Genomic DNA, 21,165 nt, shown 5'->3' with positions numbered 1-21,165 from the left:
GATTTCTGTATATTTCTCAAAAGTTTAATCTAGTAGGTCACAGCCTGATCCAATACTTACATTTAACCACCCACACCTTACTTCACAAATCTTTCCACTGTAACGGGAGATTGTAACAACATGATTCGTAAAAGGAAGCTGAAGGAGTATTTTATTACTGCAAATAAACATTATCCTTTTGAAGGCAGTTTAGTTTCTGTTTTTTTACAATTGCAGATCAATAGATCTGATTATTATTCATATGCAGCTGACAGATATGTATATAAGCTTTTAAGAAAGTACAGTTTATGTCTGAAAGTAGAGCTTGATTTCTGGAGATCACATCTATGGACTATTCGTATATTCTATGACACTCATATCCAGTGAATGACTTAAGCTATAGTTCTATTACAGCTGAAAATTTTAGTATTATACCTTGATAACCCTCTCTATCTTATGTTCACTCATCAGACTAGTTACTAACATTTAAAACTGTCCTTGCTCACTATACTTAAGAAAGATTTCAAACAGTATTATACTGTGTTATAACTGAAAACACAGTAGATCTTATTTATTCTATTAGAAACTAACCACATCAAAACATATTACAATAAGAAAATTTCTTTTTTGTGATGTAACAGTAACTGAAAAACCATGAATAGTCAAAGACTGTGGATTGTACAAAAATTATTTAAAATATGTAAGAATTAAAATATATTTTCTTACATCATGAAAGGCTGAGCACTTGGTGGAGAAGGGGCAGACTCTGTGTCTAGATTAAATCTCTGGCTTTGGCTAAAGATAGAGCAGCGTGGTGACAAAAGAGGATTGTCTCCATCCGTAATGTGATACAGCAGTCGACTGGTCCCTAGGGAGCAATGTTCTTGTGGGCTGCTGTCCATGTCATTCTGCCAGTCTCTGTGGGCTGGCACAGGCTCTAGAAAGAAAGCATAAACCAATATGGATGGAGGGTCACTCACAAGATATGTAGCTACCTGGATAAATATAAGTCTATACTTACAGAAGTATTCAAAACATACATTCAAAGCATTCAAAGTAAACAGCAAACAGTTCAGCAAAGTATCACGTGCAGGATGAGCATAATACTGAGGATGAGAAAATAGTTGCTGGCTTAACATAAAGCACTTGTGAGTTCCACAGGGGAAGGTGGATGGGTGTGTTTGTAAACTGTGAAGTATAACACAAAGATGGAGAGTTTCCCAGAACAGTGGCATTAATTATATTTTCATAGATCTGTTTGCTTTTGAAAGCCACATTCCTGAAGAAGACAATGAATGTGCAAAACAAGTTCAATTTTGTGATTTAGCCTTTAGTCCTTTAGTCAAGAGAAAAGCAGATCAAGAATACAGTATGTCCTAAGGCTAAGAACCTCTGACGTTGCTTACAGTGTCCTGCAGAATTTCATTAAGATCTGAAGCAACATTCCCATGGTTCGAAAGAACACAAGATATGAAAATAACAACAAGAAGCACCAATAACATTCAAGGTAGTGTGCAGTGACTGCTACTTGGAGGAGTCATGCTTAGATACTATGTTAATATTGTCTTGGACTATAAATGGAAACCTCACCTCAGATGCCTCAAAAGGTAAAATTTGTTTTATAGGAATGGTCAAGCTAGAAATCAGAATGATTTATTCTGGACTGAAAAAGCAAGAATTGGTGAACCTCATCACTCTGCTTCTGTTTATGAGCAACATGGAAAATAACAGGCACATTACAGAGACTGCTTTCAGGGAGTACCAAAGAGTTCATCTTCCCTTTGTTGTACCTGGGTACATCAACAGGAAGAACCATTCAGTATTCTTCCTCACCCTCAGTGGGTGAAATGGGTGAGGATGATCTAGCCTGATCAATATTTTTGCTATCAGATGATTGTGCCTTAAAGCAGCTTATAATTTTAGGGAGAAACTCCTCACTCTCATAGCAGCTCTTCCCAAAAAAACAGTTAATATATGCTAAAACTAAGAATATTCTCTGTCTGAGGTTCCCCTACAACAGTTTCCGTAGTACATAATATTTTACACCAGTTACATGATTTTTTTTCCTCTAAACCCATGTATATATACAGCCGTTGAACCCATACATTATTTTGTATTTCCAGGCAACACATGCATTATTTCTAATAAGTATTATTTTTGCAATATAGCATGCATTCTAATACATTTCACAGAATCTTTTTATTCAATAAAATTCCAAAACTGCATCAAAAAACAACTGTACATGGATTTATTCACAGAAAAGCAGGGAAGTTTAGAAAAAATCTTTCACTTTCTTTCTGTTTTCTCCTTTGTACATGGGACATGACATTCCCATGGTGAGTGGATATTTCTGTCGGGATTTTAATGGAACTTTTGCAATACATTTTATTTGACCTCTGCCCAACAGATGCTGAAGCTACAAATCTATCACTGCACTGGGACAGTGATGACAAACTAGCTCTGAATAGCACCCTTCAAAGAAGCAAATATTCATTTAAAAAATAATAGTTACAATGGCCTAAAATATTATTTTATCAGGTACTATCCAAATGGTTTTGCTTTACAGACAAAAAAAACAATTGTATATTGTATAGTCACATTTGTCTTGTCATGCAAAAGTTACACATGACTTTCGTATCTGGAAGTTCATCTGCTCTAACAGCACCATCAATTATAATTATGTTAAGCATTTTCACAATGAGACAATGAAGTTGATTATTAATTCTAACCTAGCATCTTTCCTCTAAGTGCTTCATACTCTGTAGATCAAATTCAACTCTCCAAGATACTAGAGCAACACCCAAAACTTCTATATTGTGTATGAGATTCCAATCCTCCCACAGAGAAGCATCTGGGAGAAGCAAGTGTAGAGCATTTACCAGTCTGGAAAAAACAGACAACATACATTCATAGTGGCTGGAATAAATGTTGTTCTGTAAAGAGAAATGTTGTCTCTTTCTGGCAGGTATCTTTCTTTACCCTGTAAGACTTTAAAAAATTAATAGTTTGGGTTGGGGTTTTGGTTGGGGTTTGGGTTGTTGGGTTTTTTACTTCTGAAAAACAATATTGTCAGTGAGAAGAAACTGGCTTCCTATAATTTCATCATCTTCGAATTTCAAGGAACGCGTAATCACTGTGAAATAGGTTGACTGAGAATAGTTTCACTCTTTCTTATGCTCTGTTATTAAAAGGAATGAATTCTTTTATATTCATATGAAGTAGCAGTGTCTTCACTGTGAAAGGAAAATGAGGTAATCAAAAATCAGCCAGTCTGTGTATGATAAGAGCAGGAAAAACAGTTTCCAGTATTTGAACTCTAATTTTCTGTGGACCTAAAAGTATTCCTCTTGCAGGAGGCAGCTTGTACTGATGTTAAACTATATGGTCCTTTTCATTTTCTCCTTTTCACATTTACAACCAGACAATTTTACTAAGCCCACCCCAACCTCAGAAATGGAAGTACGCACGCATTCAAGATTAAACACTCCTGAAAGATAAATGCAAAGGACAAGTAGTGGCTGGAGCAGCTCCAGTGTAAATCCAAACAGACAGTGCTGCAGAGAGTTCAAGGAGTTTTTTGTATTCAGCTAGAAAGTGAAAAGGAGACAACCTGCATGCCAGGTGAATTTGGGAATATTGCCCAAAGGCCAGGGCTCTTCCATTTCCTTGGAACTAGGGCTTCCTGACAGCATTGCTGTGCTAAAGCTTGCAAACTGGTGCAGCTTTGTTACGTGCCCAAGAACGGGTTTAGTTTCAACGCTACTACATGTACATTAAATTACTACCTATTATCCAGAAGTAGTCAGTCAGTCATATTGATTCATTTATGTGGCCCAGTTACTATAATAATGGAACATCTCAGGATGATGACAAGTTATAACCAACCTCATTTGTAATCAAAACTTAGGGTCATCATCTCAATTCCAGTTCTGCGTAGATCATAAACAAGACACTAAGCATTATTCTGAGAGTAGCTCCTGAACTGACAAAATATCTACCAGTGTTCACGTCTGATCTAGTTTTAGCCTCTATTTTTTCCAAAACTAGGAACTAAAGCCACCTCTAGCCAAGCCAGTAAGTTGCCCCTTAGCCTGCATCTACTTCACTTCATCTACTCAGTACAGCTGAGCACTGGCAAGAGCTCACCACAGGACTTAAAGCCAAAGTAACGTGGACTTCAATCATATGACAAGTCATATGGTACAAGCCTGTATTTCTGCATGCGATATTCTTTAAGTAAAACAATAATACATTGAAATCTGTTGTATATAAAAAAAGTATATGCAGGTGTTATGTGTTCATTCCTCAGTATGCTACATCTGTGAATACCAGTATCAGAATTTTTAATTTAAAAGACATTTAAAACATCTTGTAGTTAAATTCAGCTGCTCACTGCTCGAGTCACATATTTGATGTATACTCATATCCAAAAGATATAGAAAGTACACTCTGCTTTTATTTTTTTCCCTTAACACACACACACACACACCCCATCTTAATAGCCCCTTGCAATTCTTTCTGGTCCTACTTTTCCAGCTCTAATTCAAGTTTTTACATATTCAAAATAAACTGGAAATTGATTACTTTGCTTAGAGATAGGAATTACTGCTCATGCCTTAAAATTTGCATCCTGAAATACTCTGACATTTTACTAGACTGTTCTAGCTTCATTCACCATATATATAGTGTATTTTTTCTGTTTGTCAACTACAATGTGAAACAAAAGAAATCAAGTAGACTACACAATCATGTTTATTTTAAAAATAATAAATCTTGTTATTAATATTGTTAATATTAAAACTTTTATTGGCTGATTTACAGAACAAAGGCTAATAACTAGTGATTTAGTATATATGGCACGCCCTCTAAGAACTCTGCTCATAGCCTGGTACAAATCTCTGGACTTCCGTCCAAGTTTGAGCTGAAATAGCCAATAGTGCCATGTGACAACTATACCTAAACTCTGTATCAGAAAATTTCAGTAGTAACTAAAAGCTAGAATTAGGACTACCTCTATCTATGCAAAATGGCAAATTATTAGAAAAAAACCACAAACCACAAAGCAGCTGTTAGCAGGAACGAGTGTACATTAAAATCCATTACATGGGTAAGCTTTAACTAAAGCACAAGTTCAAACTGCTAGAGTGACAGAGCATGCTCTGAGCTGTGTGAGAGAAATGCTACATCATTCAATATTTGCCTGTGTAGCTGGAGATAGGTAAATAGGAGCTAGAGAGGGTATCAGAAATAAGGGTCACTAAAAGTATGAAAAGAAAATCAAACCAAATCAGCAAAAATAAGCAAAGAAAACAACTATGAAACTACAAGAACAAAATAATGCAGTAAACAGGAGGAAAAAAACACCCTGCCATAAAGGAAAAGAGTCAGTGCAGATTTTGCATGGGCTGCAAAATGTCTCTGCCTGTGCAACAGACAGATGTGAGATCTGTCTCTGCCTCAGATCCACGCAAAGGGATTAGCATGACTGCAAGTTCCATAACTGTATCCAAGAGCTGTTAAGGTATTTGCCTAGCTGAGCTAAAGCATCCATATTTTTTATTTAAACCCCAGGATATTTAGTGGGTTTTACATTCCTTCATCTTTATAATAATTCGGATTCTACATACCATTCTCCTTAATTATGCAATGCAAACCCCAAACTTTAGAATTTTTTAAGTACAACACCGTCATTTGTGATTATTACTTTTTTTTAGGTAAATAAAAATTAATGTTATTTCTTGCTGAAAATTCTAAGTGAACAGCTTCTGAAATAAATTCCTCTAAACCCAGCCTTTATTCTGACATAAAACATTAATTGCAAAGGGATTACTGACCTATCTGTGTTAATTTGGACCATACATGGTGAACGATTTAAGTATTTGTGTATTCATGTCACTTGTCTGTGAGATATATTAGTCATATTGCCTTTGACCTATTTTTCACAAACAGTGATTCCTCTTCTACAGAGCATCACGACTCTGCCAGCCCTGTGACTACAAGCTATGAATTGACAAAAATAGTGCCGAGCCTTAGGGCTATTTATTTGCAAGGGCTGGTTTCCATATTGAGGAAAGAGGGAGAGATAACACACCACAGTTTGCCCAGATAGGTAACAATATAAGTCCATGAATGATTAAAATCCACATGATTTAAAACTCACCTTCGCTATCTCTCTGCTGATGCATTAAATTAAAATCAATAATAGGAGAAATGAAGTGATATTGCTCTGACAAAAAGAATGACAAAAATAGAATTACATGATATGGCAAGTGATCTCACACAATACAGACATAGGAAGTAAAGAGCGTAAATTTACTTGGGGGGGGGGGGGGCAGGGGGGGAAGCACAGGAGATTAAAACTGAAAATAAAATAATCAGGATTCTTAAAACCTGTCTGAAAAGCAAGACTCTCAAAAAACCAGAAGGTTATAGGCATTATTTTCCATTCTTTATAGAGATATCACTCTTTTTTTACATTACACAGCATTTGCATCAGGAAATGGTGCTTTGCATTAGTTCTGCACTGCTTCCCAGAGGACTGCAAAACTGATATTAAAGTGCAAGTCACACGGCTTTTTTATAATTGCAAATGAGAACACATCATGACATGATCGCTTACCTCCACAACTAGCCCCATCAGCTTGCGCACTGGTTTGGACTGATGAAGGGGTTGGATCCTTGGGTGCCGGCAGCTGAGGAGTTTCTTCCTGGGTTGGCAGAAATGCAGAGCACAGATCGGTTTCGAGGGCTTGTAGCTTCAACAAAGAATTCTGCAGACAAAAGCAGAACATTGGGCTAGATAGAGAACAACAGAACACAGCGATAGCTCTTCAACTCACTGAGCCCATTAGCAGCGCTTGCAAAGGGGTGTTCCAATAGCTGCTCTGAGAGGATGTGGAAGAGGACAAACATGCACTACTCCATTACTTTCTTGACTTCTGGTTATTTAAGCCCCAATTTACATGGATTATTCGTGACACGTGGGAAAGATGACTTCGTCAGCAAAAGGCAATTTATTCTAGGAAGCCAAACTGAGATGGTGTCCCTTTTCTTGGTCTGGAAGCAATACGTTAAGCAAGTATTTCATTCATTGGGCTGACATCACGATCTGATGACATTATGTCCCTCCCCATTTACCATTCATAAAAAAACAAATCTCCCTCTTCAGACAGTGAGTGCAGTACGCAGCAGTGAACAAAGAGTTGCTGAGAACATGCTCCCTCAGAGGATTCTTGGAAGAGATATCTTTTTTAACTGGCTTTTTTACTGATGCTTCTTTATGTAGACGCAGCTTTTCTGTAGGCTGCTGCTGTTTCTACAGGGCAACCAGATCATTTCCTGTCTGCTGCAAAGGTAAAATTAACCGATCATTGTCACTTGCTACGGACAAATCAATGAGGACAAGGCTGGTTATCTGTAACATCATTTCCAGCTACTGTGTTGTGCTTGGTCCAGTTCTCATTTTAATCTGTAATGCTGCATGCAATGTTCAGCTGTACAATCTGACACAAGCATCTTGCTGTGATGCAAATGCTGTGAAAGCCCTAATCACCACCTAACTGGGCAAAATGAGTCACTGCCGATCCTCCACACATTCAGCTCCCCTCCTCAAGGGAAACAGAGCTTGCAACGTAAAACAAAATCACACAAGGCTAATAATCACACAGCTGGCACACACAATATGCGTAAAATATTAAGTCACTTAAGCTGTGCATATTTGTGAAGAGCATTTTCTGGAAAAAAAAAAACCAAAAAACTTAGTTGCAACAGAGAAAGCATTCCTTAGGTTTATGCCCTGAAAATCTCCTTTCCCCACTCTGTCAAAGACTTGAAACCAATATATTGATTCATTTAATGAAATAATGAATTTATTTATTGGAATATTTTCCTTTGTATTACAATATGTCACTTATGTAGTAAGTAGTTTAATATGTCTGCATTATTTTTATTGTAATACAGCCCTTTTATAAACCCAAGGATGCCAGTGTTTCTAGGTTAAAAAAAATAAAAATGAAAAAAAGGAAACTAATTTGACTGAGAACAGCAGGGAAGACTTTCAGCCTTGATCCTTTTGTCCCTTTCATAGAATTCAGGCAGGGAAAAGGGAGCAGAAAGTAGCTCTTCCTAGGAGATACCTCAAAATAGAGAAGTTTCGAAAAAGCACAAGATCAACTTAACTAGGTCCTGCGACTCCCTTTGTGCTGTCAGGAGTGCTTCAAAATCCATAGCCTGTTCCACAAAAGAGATTGGATTACAATCAGACACTTGGACTTTGGCCTCAGCTTAGGTCAAAAAGGAAATCCAGGAACACCTTCCTTCTCCTAGCCCCAGAGCCAACAGGAGCTCTGGCCATTCCTGTCAGAAGCAGTTTGATATTAGAGACATGTGGACAAAGAAATGGCTTGTGTTACACATCTGTTTTAGAATTATGTTCCTCTCATTTGTTGTCAAGATACATTTTGCCATTTTATCTTATAATACCGGGAAAGAAGTGATTGCAAGATCAAGAGCACTGTTTCATAATTAAAAGCCTAACTGTAATACTATTCTTTAAAAATATGGCATGGTATAGAGATGGTTTCTATGATGAGGCAGAAGGTACTTCTGCTATTCACAGGTACAGGCTGCATTAACAACCTACCATCCTCTGGCCCTTCGCAAGGATAATTTACCCATCTTGACCAGCAGTGCCTCATCTTTGCACTACAGTTTCCCCAGGACTCTTGAATGACTAGCATCTTTTCCTTGTCGTTTACTGACACTGTTTGGTCCAATATTTTACATATATTACTTTAAGCTGATCTGGCTCCTTCAACAGGTCTGCTACAAAGAGTACACCAGTGTGCAAAGGTCCCCAACAACAACTTTCAAGTGGCAGTGAATTTTCCTTGTCCAGGGGAGGGTGCTGGCTTGAATCATACCCATGGCACTGTTTTGGGAAGGGTTTTCATTATGTGACAGGCTCATTTTCCACTGCCTCTCATCCCAGCTAGACCCAAACAAAGTGGCTGTGGAATTATCACAACAGACGGGCAGCATTTTACAGTCATTAATGTTATCTAGCAAAAGATGACTATACCAGTTACAAACCAGTGAGGACTCTGATCCCAGCCCAGCCCTTATCATGAGAACGGCTGATGGCAAGTAAGGAGAGCACAAGGGAACATGCCAGAACATACCAATAAGAAGAACACAGGCGAATAACTGACAAAACCACCAAATCTTCACGGACTGTCACTTCAAGCACTTGACAAAAAAATTCCTATGTCAAGAAAATCCGTCCGCTTCATATCACTATTTCTTATGATACATTAATATTTATGGAAAATTCAGTATAAAAGCGTTCATACAGACTACATTTTTAAACATTGTATTTCAGCAATGCTTATGCTGTAAATTCACCAGCTGGTTTATATTCAGTTGCTCTAGATGGTATTTTTCACCCATCTGTGGAAAGTGGGTGGATGGCAAATTTCCAGTCACTGCCAAATACTAAAAAAATTCATATAATAATAATAATAGAAATACCTTATATTATTTTGTGACTGTGCCCTTGACAGTGATTGATGACAGGAGAAGAAGAGTAAGTAGCTTTGATCATTTTGATGTTACCAGGGAGATGATGAATCTAGAGTATGCCATCAGCCTCATCTTACTCCTAAAACACAGCTGAGTACTATGGTACTGCCACAGCACACTATACATGAAAAGCCACCACATATTTATGGGAACACACGTAAGGAGACATAGCTTTAAGCAAAAGCCAAGCACAAATCTGCCCAGGGTCTCCAACTCATGAACATCCTAGTAAATTGTAGGGATGACCCTGCCACCTGCCCTGCCCCTCTTAGAGGACTGCCTGAAGTACGAGCAGTGCCAGGGTATCCTGCCAGCCTCAGACCGCCTGCTCTGTGACAGGAGCAGTGTGCATCCCTGTTTCTGCACCTGCAGCCCAAGCGGAGTGGTAAGGTGCTCTGGGAGGGGACAGGGCCATATATCAGCAACTGGCAGAGGGTCCTCTGTCCTTGAGTTCGCTGGGGGCAAGCCAATATGCTACCAACTGCTGGCAAAAGGAAGGCAAGAAGAGAGAAAAATAAAGTCTGAGCCCTGTCTTCATTTTCTCAAACCTCCCAAGTTCATTTGAAATCTTACTGATCATTCCCAACTTCCCTCTAAATCTCCAATACTTTCCAGTACCTGTACAGCCCTGATGTGACTGCAGGCATCCTGCCACAGTGGTGCTGTGTATTATTCTGCACTGCACACACTCAGCGATACGTTAACCTGGAGATGAACCAGCCTGTGCACATGCTACTTAAAACTCTCCCATGGTCCAGACCTGCCCCTGGGGCCCAGCTGGAACATCTCTGCTCTTGGCCATTTAAAGGAAGTTGCAAAACATGTTAGGAGCAAATACAAACAGCTAAAACACATAGAGGGGGAAACATTAGGTACATTCCATCACAAATTTCAGTAAGCTCTTATATGGAAAACCAATATCACTGAAGTAATTTAAGTTATGGCATATCTTATCAGCTAATGTTCTCAGTTCAAATACTTCAGATTTGATCCTCATTCCAGCTTTTCTCTGGTGCCTAACACTAGTGTTTCTGACACAATAATTCCTGATCCATGCTAATACAAATGAGAGGACATACTAACGTTTAAAATAGATCCTTAACTTTCTTTGGAAAAATAACAATATTGTTGCCTCTTAAGAACAGTATTTTGTAAGTTTGAAAAAGAAGCAATTATAATTTTCTTGGACAAAGATTTCTTATCCCTTCTTACATCCTCTTAAAGTAACTGACAATTCCAAGAACTCAAGCTACGCCAATTTCACTAGAAGAAAAAACATCCTGCATTATTCCAGATCAAAGATAATGGGAAAATAAAGACATTTACAGGAAGCTCAAGGAAAACAGAAAAAGAGGCAGGGTGGTACTTCTCTCCTGTTTATTTTTGCTAATGCTCTAAGAAAACATAGTCATTAAAATACCATACTCTTGCCTGCTGGAGAAAACACAGTACAAAGGGATTGCCATTTGCAGAGGAAGCTCAGCCTGTAGTAAAGAAACTAACTTTGCAAGGTAAGGCTGTAGACTGTACCCCAATGACCATCTCTCTTTCCATCCAATAATTATTGAAAATCAAGAGTTCAGGCATTAGGGCAAGGAATTATTGAAATGATAGATAACCTCTTACATCCAAATACCACACGCCTACACTCACACTGCTAAATCCCTTTGGAGAATGGGACAGTGAATGAATAAATTCTCCCCATTTATCACCAAAATGCTGTCCCAACAAGTGGGAGTCCCCCTGAAACAGCTTATAAACTTTTTCTCAGTAGGTACCATCAGTAACTCTCTCTCCAGCTGGAGGTCCCTGCATGGGGCCCTGCAGGATCAGCACCATGTGATGTGTTGGTCAGTATGTCCAGGGGGCCATAGACTGATGGGACACACTGTGCCAAATTGAGCCGTGCAGCCCCACACTCTCCCTTACTGCACCAAGAGCTACAGCACTGCCAAACCTGCTAATCCATCAGTGCGCACTGCATATCCCTATCCGCAGAGAAAGCAGAGAGCTAACAATGGCTGAAAGAGAGACACTGTTGTCAGAAATAATTTCTTTCCCTGATAAAGCATTACTATTGTCAGCATCCTTTGTTTCATCCTTGTGGATACCCTAAGGACTAGTAAATTTAAGAACTGAGGGAAGAAGGAAAGGGAATAGGTCTGCTGCACCCGTGGACTTGCCCAGTCTCAGTCTGGGGGCGGACAGGGAGAAGGGAGGAGAGGCAATACCCAGACTTGGTGCCTTCTGCATAGACGGAAACCAGCCTGCCCTGCGTATGGTGTTTCTGAATATTAAGGATCCCTGCACCCTGCCCCTGGGCCTGCTCCTGCTCCTCCAGGACAGGAGGGCAGCTATTCTATTATATCCAGTTTATTGATGAATTTACTGGATTTATTAAATCAGCTGCGACAGAGAAGGAGAATGAGCCAAGCTCTCAGCATTTAATGGCCTTTGAAGTGATTCATATAGAAAAGAAACTGAACAAATATGAACCTGTTCAATTTTTTGCTCTAAGGAAATTAATGCTTTTATATGTCACATTAGAACAGCGATGTACAAAAGCATCTCCTTTGCTTTTTAATCTGAGAGTTCAGATTAAAATAAGATAGTCATATTTAATGTGAACATAAATAAATCTCTGCAGTATCTGTTATAGCAATATTTGTGTCTTGAGGCATATGACATATTCAATTTAGAACTTCCTTTATGGGGAACAAACAAGCAACAGTAAGATAGAACAAGATATGCCCTGGGTCTGCATAACGCCACAGGTGAGTAGTAAAGAGACAGCACTTCCTCTAATCCAGGAAGGGAATTTATTTTTTTATCACACAAGTCCATTTGGGTTTGCAGTAGACCCGAGACACAATAAAATCTAAGATTTTGCAAAAGAAATCACCAGAATGTAACCCTTTCTCATTCCCCATAAATTATTAGCAATCAATTTTAAATTCTGATATAATTTACTGTTTCAGTATCTTAAATTTATTTTTATTTATTACAATATTTTATCTTAAATCTTATTATTTAAGAAATCCTTTGCAAGAATTTTAAATGGAAGCTTTTAAGTAGAAGTTATGGGGATTGTTTGCAGTGGAGCTTCTCGAAAGAAAAATAGCTTAATGCTTTCTCCCAGGGTCTTAAGTGGCTAGACACAGGCTGAGTACACTCCCTTATATCAGTCCTGATTATTTTCAAGTAAGCTGCACAACAATGATACAAATGCACAAGAAACAATTCATTGCAAGGAGAAGATTAAGTCTGAATTCCTTTAAAAGGACACATTGTGGGTTTCTTCCCCTAATGAAAGTCAGGCATCTATTAATAGACATAGATGTTTTCTGGCTCATTATAGGAACAAAGCTGTCTTTTCCATGGTTTGAAAGGAATGGGCTTCCCTTCCCCCCCAACTCTTTTCTGCTGTTTCTGACGTTCTGTTGTCTTGGTCTACACTTAAAAATACTGTCTGCTCCTTGTTTACTGCCCCTGCAGTGCTTAAGTGCACTCTACACTAGTATGAAGATACGCTTGTTTGCGGGAGATGCTTTATAAGGTTTCCTACTTTGAATACTTGCAAAGCTTGGTTTTGCCCTCCAGTATATTGCTGATGGTGAGAATCTAGGCCAGAGTCATCCATTGTTTGACATGATCACACAAACAGCTTCTTTGTGCTCTACTCTCACACCATCCTCCTGGCATAATCACTGTGAAAACAGCTCTTGTTTCAAACTCACAGGTGTTACTTGGCTTTCCTTGCTCCCTCTCTTTGGTGCAACTCTCCCCTCCTCCCATTTTACAACAAGAGTAGACTACATTGTACTCTTCATAGTTTAATTATGCAGGATTTAGCAACCTTGAGAACTCCTTATTTTTAAACAAAACATAATTGACAGCTGACCACTTTTGGATTTAGCAACCTTGAGAACTCCTTATTTTTAAACAAAACATAATTGACAACTGACCACTTTTGAACTGTAATATGAGGAAAAAGTCAAATGTTCTTGAAAGATGACATTTCACTCAGTATTGAATGTCTGATTCTTTTCTGAGCACAAACAGAAAGCAGCATAAAGTTGGCTTAAAATATTTTACAATTCTCTTACTTTTGGCTTTTAAACTCTTATAGCAGTCTTATATCACTTTTTTAAGACTTTTTTACAAAAACATGACTAGAATGATCCATTAAAAAGTTAACCTAAGATTCTTAAGTGATTACATTATTCCAAGACTTCAGTATTAACAAAACCCAAACATCTAATTCAAAATTTGTAAGATCATGTTTCAACTTTTGGTTAAGCTTACCTCATTTAAGCCGTTAAATTGCTCAGATGCTTCTTTTGGTGAAATGCATATGTTCTGATCTAGTCTGCAAAACAAAACAAGAATTTTCACTCAATGGATTGCTTATCTGTCCTGCAAATACTTCAATCTTTCCAGCATGTCTGTACATAAATCACAAGTTATGGGATAATTTTTTTCCATTAAAAAAATAACATATGAAAGTGATATCTGTATTTTATACCTCATTCAAAAAAACAGTGATTTTACTGGAATTCTAAATAATATACTTAAACTGTGAATGATGTCCTGGAAACTATGACATTAAAATCCAGGCTCAGCCCATCACACAGGAAAAGTTCTGCAGAAGCATGATCAGCTCTCAGTATCTTGGTGAGCTAATAGGGTTAAAGCCAAGAAAAAGCTCAAACATATGTTTAAATCTAAGCACGATTTGTCCCACATGCTTCAAGTCAGGAACAAGAGCCTTCCTGTATCAGAGCCATAAAGAATGAATCTTTCCATATTTAAATTTGATGGTATTTCAGGCTCTCAATCCTCAACTTTCTGCTTAAGTTCTGTGTTACAAATTTTACAAAGACCCAAAGGACTCTCAAGAGGAGGTGGAAATATTTTGAGTAAGAGAGATGTCCACATTTTCTAAAGAGTGTCACTTAGCAGCCATCAGAGGTGTCCACACCTTTGGTTCTCCCTCAGTGTATCACTGGTTCTCCACATGGAAATAGGAAAGGAAGGTCCTAGACCAGCAAGGGGAAAATCTCTTCCCTCTGACTATGGCTAATGAGACAATTGTGCCCCACACAGGCAGATGTGGTCCTGGCCTAAGGCTCCACACACCTACCAGCTCCAGGATTAGTGACAAATTCACTCTATCAAGGAAACTGAAACCTAAAAAAAACTTCCCATGGATTCGATGAGCATGGATTAGGTGAATAGCCTCATACCACAGCTCTGTCCTTCTCCAAAGCAACCAGAGGCTTTCTATACACTCAGCTTTCAAAGCGTGACATGGGTGCATCACAAGTTGACTCACAGCTGAAGCAAGGAAACTATTGCTGTCTCAGAGCATGAGATTTCTTATTGCTGAAAAGGTGGCAATGTTTGCTGGCCCCGGTGAGAGTAACTCACAGACATGATCAAAACTAACACAAAACCCAGATTGCTTTGGATAAAATTCCTATTTTTCAACCTGTTGTGCTCAGAGTCATCCCAGCAAAACCAAATGGTTTTAAAGTCACTAGAGACCTCAAAAACAATACAGACAGATATACAGGCCCTTGTTGTAGTTCTTCATAGTTTTATGAGGCATTTAAAGACTGAAATGATAAATATGCCACTTTCCTTACCAAAACAGACATGCTAGGTAGCTACACCAGGGCGAGCAACCACTTGCCTCCAAATGGGATCCAAGGTGTGCAATTCACATAGGAGCAAAAATGAGTTATTTTTGTTGGTGGTACATCTAGCACCAGAATGGGAGGTCCCACAGGCTGGCCAGCCTGCACCTCCCTCAAGGTACACAGGCACATGATCAGGAGTGAGTGATTTCTGGAGATACTTAAGCAGCAGTGTGCCTTGGCTGACTCTTGTACAAGCACCTATCTACATCTTTATGTCGTTCTCCCCATATATATTCTTCCTGCCATCTCACCTGAAAGTGAATAGCAAATGTCTCCGTAACGTGAAGAGAACAGAAGGAAAAAGGAATTACAGAAGCAACAAGGTTAGTACCTAATAGCCAATCTCTAGCTTTCAGGCAGCAGAGAGGACGGTATGAGGCAACAGGAGAGAGTTAAAGAAAACTGAGAAAAAGCATGGGGAGAGCAAAAGTGCTAATTTAATATAAAAGAAGAAAATATTTATATATTGGTCTACAACATGTAAGGAAGGACTTGAAAGGCTACAAACAGCTGAAGAATTAATTCACTAATGAAGAAAAAAGTATTTAGAGTCATGTATTACATTGAACTAGAGTTAGACGTAAAAGAAAGGAAGAAAAGGGCACGTCAGATTTTTACGCTTCTGGTATTCATTTGGATTACTCCTTTCTGGGTGCTTAACACACAGCAAATATGAACTCTCCTTAAAAAAAAAGAAAACAAAAATGTAAATGCTAGCAGCAGTTCTTACAGGTGCTGTATGAAGTTCTACGTAATTCACAGCTGTATCACTCATGAGTCTTGCACTCTGGAGAGTAAAAAGTTTACAGCATCTCTGAAGTACCACCTCACTCACTTTCAGATTGATGTTCTTCTCTGCCATTTTAGGGATACAGAAGTCTTTCATTTTACTGGGTGTGGTTTTTTTGGTTTTGTTTTGGTGTTTGGTTTTTTTTTTTTCCTACTAAAAATACTGAAATAAGATGCTCTTAGTTTTGCGTTCTTTGGATTCTGGAGATACTGAAATTATTAAGGTGAATATTTTTGTGTGAAGACCAGTTACGCTAGCAGTCATACATGTATGCTGGGCTGATCTTTCTCTGTATAGAGAGTTTTGGGGTGTGCTTTTTAGTTTTCACCAGGATTTACTGCTCTGCTAAGCTAATGCAGGTTATCTGATTGTCACCAGGCAACAGAGGCTTTACAATTTAATAACTAGGCGTTGGATCCTACTTTTATTAAAAGTCAATCAGAAAACATCCATTAACTTCAAAAGCAGCGGGAATGAGCCTTAATTTTCCATCTGTGCTGAGTACATTAAAATTATTTTAAGCCTTAGCTGAAATTTTGAATAATTGCAGGCAACCCTTATTTTGTATAATTTACGTCACGTAAAATAATTAAAATGGAATTCTCTCTGTGGCTACTACTCAAATATATGTTATACCTTTATTTATAAAATATGAAAGGCCTGATCTCTCACCCTCCCTATAGACTCTGGCTTTGGCAGAATTATCCTGTTCTGCATGGTCCAGATGACAAAGATGAAACCCGGTAACATGTACATTTGAAGCTTATGGACATAACAAACAAACAAAAAAACCCCAAAACCCCAAATAACACAAAAACCAACTAAATGCTAATTATCATTACAGACCTCCTACCAGACTTCAAGGGGAAGATCAATTTGCATGAGCAGTATATGCTGTTTAAAAAACAGACCAGAACATGTGACTAATTGAATTATGGCTGATATAATTTCTAAACTTAAATAAAATTCAAATAAAACCACACAATTTTAAAAAATATGAAAAATGTTTAAAGATAATCTAAGCAAATCCATTTCTTATTTCCCAGACTAAACCCGGAAAGGAGCATTACATTCTGTAATTTGCAAGTCTCAATCCAGTCCAACGCTGGATTACACTGACCCCATCCTCAGGACACTTAACATGTTTAAGCACCACAATGTCACCCGTGCTCAGTGTCTTGGGCCAATTAATGCATTGGTGATGCCAGGATAAATCCTGGCAAGCAAACCATACACTACGCTGTGGGATGAACTCCCTTTTTTCCGGGCTCACGTTCAGTCTGTCCTAGCCCAATATTCCTTCCCTGTCTCCAGTCTAGCAGTCAGTTTTACCCTTCCCACCATGAGGGTGGCCTACCAGGTTAACAGCTCAGAAAGGATAATCTCAGTATGGCATCAGAGGACTGATTCAGCCTATCCAGAGGTTACATCACGTGAGTTCACAAAAAGGCAGACCCCACAACCAACTCACCTCAGTGCCAGGAAAACAAAAAGGTCCTTTCTGTGACCTTCACAAATGGAAAAAGTCATTATGAAATTCAGACATAGTCAGCACCTTAATACAGGGCTGCAGGTGAATGCTTCAAAAGCGTGCCTATGACTCCTTAAAAAGCAACACAGAACTGCAACAGGCTTTAGGATGAACACAAAGTACACACTTGCAATGAAAGAAATACCACCATTAAGGGCCCAAGGCTGTTTGGGTAAATCCTAGGCTACTCCCTGGGCAATCTCTGAGTGCTGGAATAAGCAGTCAGAGCACCAGTGTAGCTGTGCCCGTCTCATCAGTCACAGCAGTTACATAAAGGCTGGCTGTGGACAGACACACTCATTTTTTCTTATTATGAGTGCCTCTCATACTCACCCAGCACAGTCCTTACTTGGGCTAGAGTAACATGCTAATTATTTATTTTTTTTCCCTCTGTCCTTTCCCCATCCCCGTCCTTTTTCTTTCGTTTTCCTTCCCCCCCCCTCCCCCCTTCTTGAAGTGTATTGCAACCCAAGAGCTTGCTCAGAGATTTTCCATGCCTCAGTACCGTAAGTATCACTGGAACCAGAAACACCATTATGAAGATATCAAGATTCCTGAAGAAAGTGTTCTCAGGAACTGGTCAATCGTTTCCCAGCAAAGCAATGTTTCATCAGCAAATCCTGATTTGCTGACAGGGAGTTATTCACAGACAGATACTGTTTGTGATGAATTTTCACTAGGTCTGAGGCAGGACTCGGAGGAATCCGTCCAAGTCTCCCTGGCCGCCTGTGTGGGAATGCAGCCTAGCAAGGTCTGCCTCAACTGCAAGGGTCTGCCATATGGTGTGGGGACATCAGCACTTCTGCAGCTTCCCTGCTCCCTCCCACACACCTCTGAGCTGTAGCTGTTCAGCAGAAAATATGGAAACTACGAGAGTCCCCAGCTGAACTGCACACTCAGAAGCTACTTGCTTTGCAAACCCAAATACTGAAAGCCTCGCTAAAGCTTGGTCATCCTCAGGGGAGCACAGAAACCCTGGGAGACTCTGGCAGATCCCAAGATCCAGGGCTCCCAGCATTTCTGGTTTTCCTGGAGAACAGTCATATGTCTGACAGCAACTGCCACCCTACATCCTCTGCAGTAGTTAAGGACCAACCCAGGGACTAGCCAAGTCCTACTAAATGAAATTACTCCCCTCCCATTTTATTTGGGGAATGGGGAAGAGGGGGAACTTTCAGGAACTTTTCTTTGACAGAAAACTTAACCCCAAAGTGTAGTTCCCACAGTGACTTGGAATGCAACGTTCTCTGAAACACTGACGTTCCCACCATCCAGGCATCCCACGTTTCAGCTCCCTCTCTGTGTAACAGGCATCTGAATAAAACACCACCCTCTATTCAGGTAACTGTGTACACAGCTCTGCAATCCACATCACCTTTGAGGAGGCAATCAGCAAAAGCAGCTTTTTGTAATCATATGTATTGTTCCACACTGGTTTTCCTATTCCCTGTTAAAAAAAAAAAAAGGTAATTCTCTTTATTGTAACATTTGTTCCTGGGGCTGCATATAATTTTTATCTCCAAAAGCTGCAGATTCTCTTACATTCTTATCCAAACCCAACTACGCACAACGACTGGAACAGTATTCAATGTAATCACTAGCAAAATTCATGTTCTTGTAATAAAATGTAAAAGTTTCCTTCCATGCAGGTGGCATTTCAGATTCTAAATTGACATTGATGTTCATAAATCATGCATGAAAACATCTCTTGAAAATAAAATCTTTCATTCACAGGTCAGGTATAGATTACTCAAGAACAAGACAGTATTCTCTCATTCTTCTGGCTGTAAACCCCTCCAAGTCTATTCTTGCATCTCCCTCAAATCCCACTAAAACTTTTCCTTCACTGTTTCAGTGGTTATCATAAAATGAAAGTATCTTCTGCCCCAAAATCAACATATATACTTATAAGTCCTATTTCTGTAGACTGTTTCTCTTGTATTGCCTGCTCTGTTCTTCTCTGCCATCTATCTGTTTATGAACATCCTGTGTTACGTTACCCTGAATTTAGATTGTTCTGTTTAACAGGGACTGCGCTGAAGTTTTTTTGATATCTCAGTAGTTTTCAACCCATATTTAGACAAATTAACAGTAGTCTATTTTTAGCTGCCCCACACTCACTAGAACAGAGTTTTTTAAAAACTGTACAGTTCAGAGGCATTTAGACTTTTAAACACCGATGAGACTAATGACAGAGCTATAGCAGTCTCCAGAACATAAAAGCAGAAGTAACAACAAGCCACACTAGAAGTAATCAAACTTGCTTCTTAGTATGAGACAGAACTAAATCCTCCTTCTCCTGTCCTCCACACACACATTTGAGACAGAGGAGCCTGCCCAGCGGCACCCCTGCAGCAGCCTGGCCATCTCCTCTTCTCCAAAAACCCAGAAAGCTCTTGGTCTATGAGTTAGGGATCCTAGGCAGATGTAATGTTCCAAAGCACTGCTAATTTTACCACTAACCTAGCAAAAACAGGGTGGAAGATAGTAAAACTCAAATTTTGTGGGGCTAGCAGATGTGTTCTGTCAAAATCTAGCTATGATTGTTGCCTGCTGCCAAGACTGAATATTTAGCCTCTGCCATGTCCCAGAGCAGAGAAGGCAGAAAACAAGGGAAGACGTCATACCCTGGCAGCTACGTTTCACAGCCTGTTGGATGAGCCAGTCCTGCCATCCTGATGCAGCAGCCAGCAGTCTGCATCAGCTGAGACATGGGCATGTAATTGCTCTGGTCCTACCAAAGCTGACTGACAGCAGAGGGATGGGGCAAGCTGCTGTTGACCCTTATGAGGAGTCATCAGACACAGTGACCCTCAAACTGAAAGTGGTATCTTCAGTATATGTAATTCAAAGTCCCCTACCCCAGCTGGGTGGTGGAATATTTTTTCCAAGGACAGTTAAGACTGTTAAAGTAAATAAGGGGTGTGTGTGAGGCCAGGGACAACACATTAATGCTTATTTACTCCATGTTTGACGTTCCTTATTTGAAAGTAAAGTCACATCCATTTTGTTGTAACACAAACTGAGACATGGCCAGAGCTGAAATTTGAGCACTACACTTTCATGGCTTTTAGCATGATAAATCCAGGTACTATTATTTGAGAGATTTAGCACTTGTGGATGGCAGGCTTCTTAAGGAGCTACCCCCTGATGTTACACAGGAATAAACAGCATAGTGAACAATGTTTTAATACCTCACAAACTAAAAACACCAAACTATTGAAGTGGACAGGGGACCTTTGCTGTTGTTGCTGTTGTATTCATGCATACTCTGCTCTGGTTCTTATCTTCAAAGTCCACGTTTCTTTCATCATGTTCCTTTCATTGATCAAAATTAACCAATGTTATTTCATTACCCAGCCATACACAGACCTACCAACAGAGCCTCTAGGTAGGTCTAACTCACTGATACCAAACTCACTATGCTCCTTTATACAAGAAATCCATGTGGGTTTTCCCTCCAGCATAAAGAATGCCAGAAAAAGAGAAGGCAGGCTTCCTAGGCTGAGGTTAATTAGAAACACTTTCCGAGATGCAGTGTCTCAATTGCAAATACAAGCATTGGAGGGTGAAAGTGGTAATTA

The 21,165-nt window shown here is 39.3% G+C and overlaps 1 protein-coding gene across 1 annotated transcript in view; it reads right to left on the bottom strand.

The window, feature by feature from the left end:
• The window catches only part of FAM13C (family with sequence similarity 13 member C), a 130,500-nt gene that overhangs the window by 19,550 nt on the left and 89,785 nt on the right, over nucleotides 1–21,165 (bottom strand). The window contains exons 11-14 of the mRNA XM_040607268.1: nucleotides 13,864–13,927; nucleotides 6,599–6,749; nucleotides 6,140–6,205; nucleotides 706–916 (exon numbers count right to left, since the gene is read on the bottom strand). Of these exons, the coding sequence (XP_040463202.1) occupies nucleotides 706–916; nucleotides 6,140–6,205; nucleotides 6,599–6,749; nucleotides 13,864–13,927 (492 nt within the window). The remainder of the gene's footprint in view (nucleotides 1–705; nucleotides 917–6,139; nucleotides 6,206–6,598; nucleotides 6,750–13,863; nucleotides 13,928–21,165) is intronic.

Source organism: Falco naumanni, chromosome 9 (assembly GCF_017639655.2).
Source record: "Falco naumanni isolate bFalNau1 chromosome 9, bFalNau1.pat, whole genome shotgun sequence".
NCBI lineage: Eukaryota > Metazoa > Chordata > Aves > Falconiformes > Falconidae > Falco > Falco naumanni.
The sequence above is the reverse complement of the archived record's forward strand: the minus strand, read 5'-3'. Positions and strand labels throughout refer to the sequence as shown.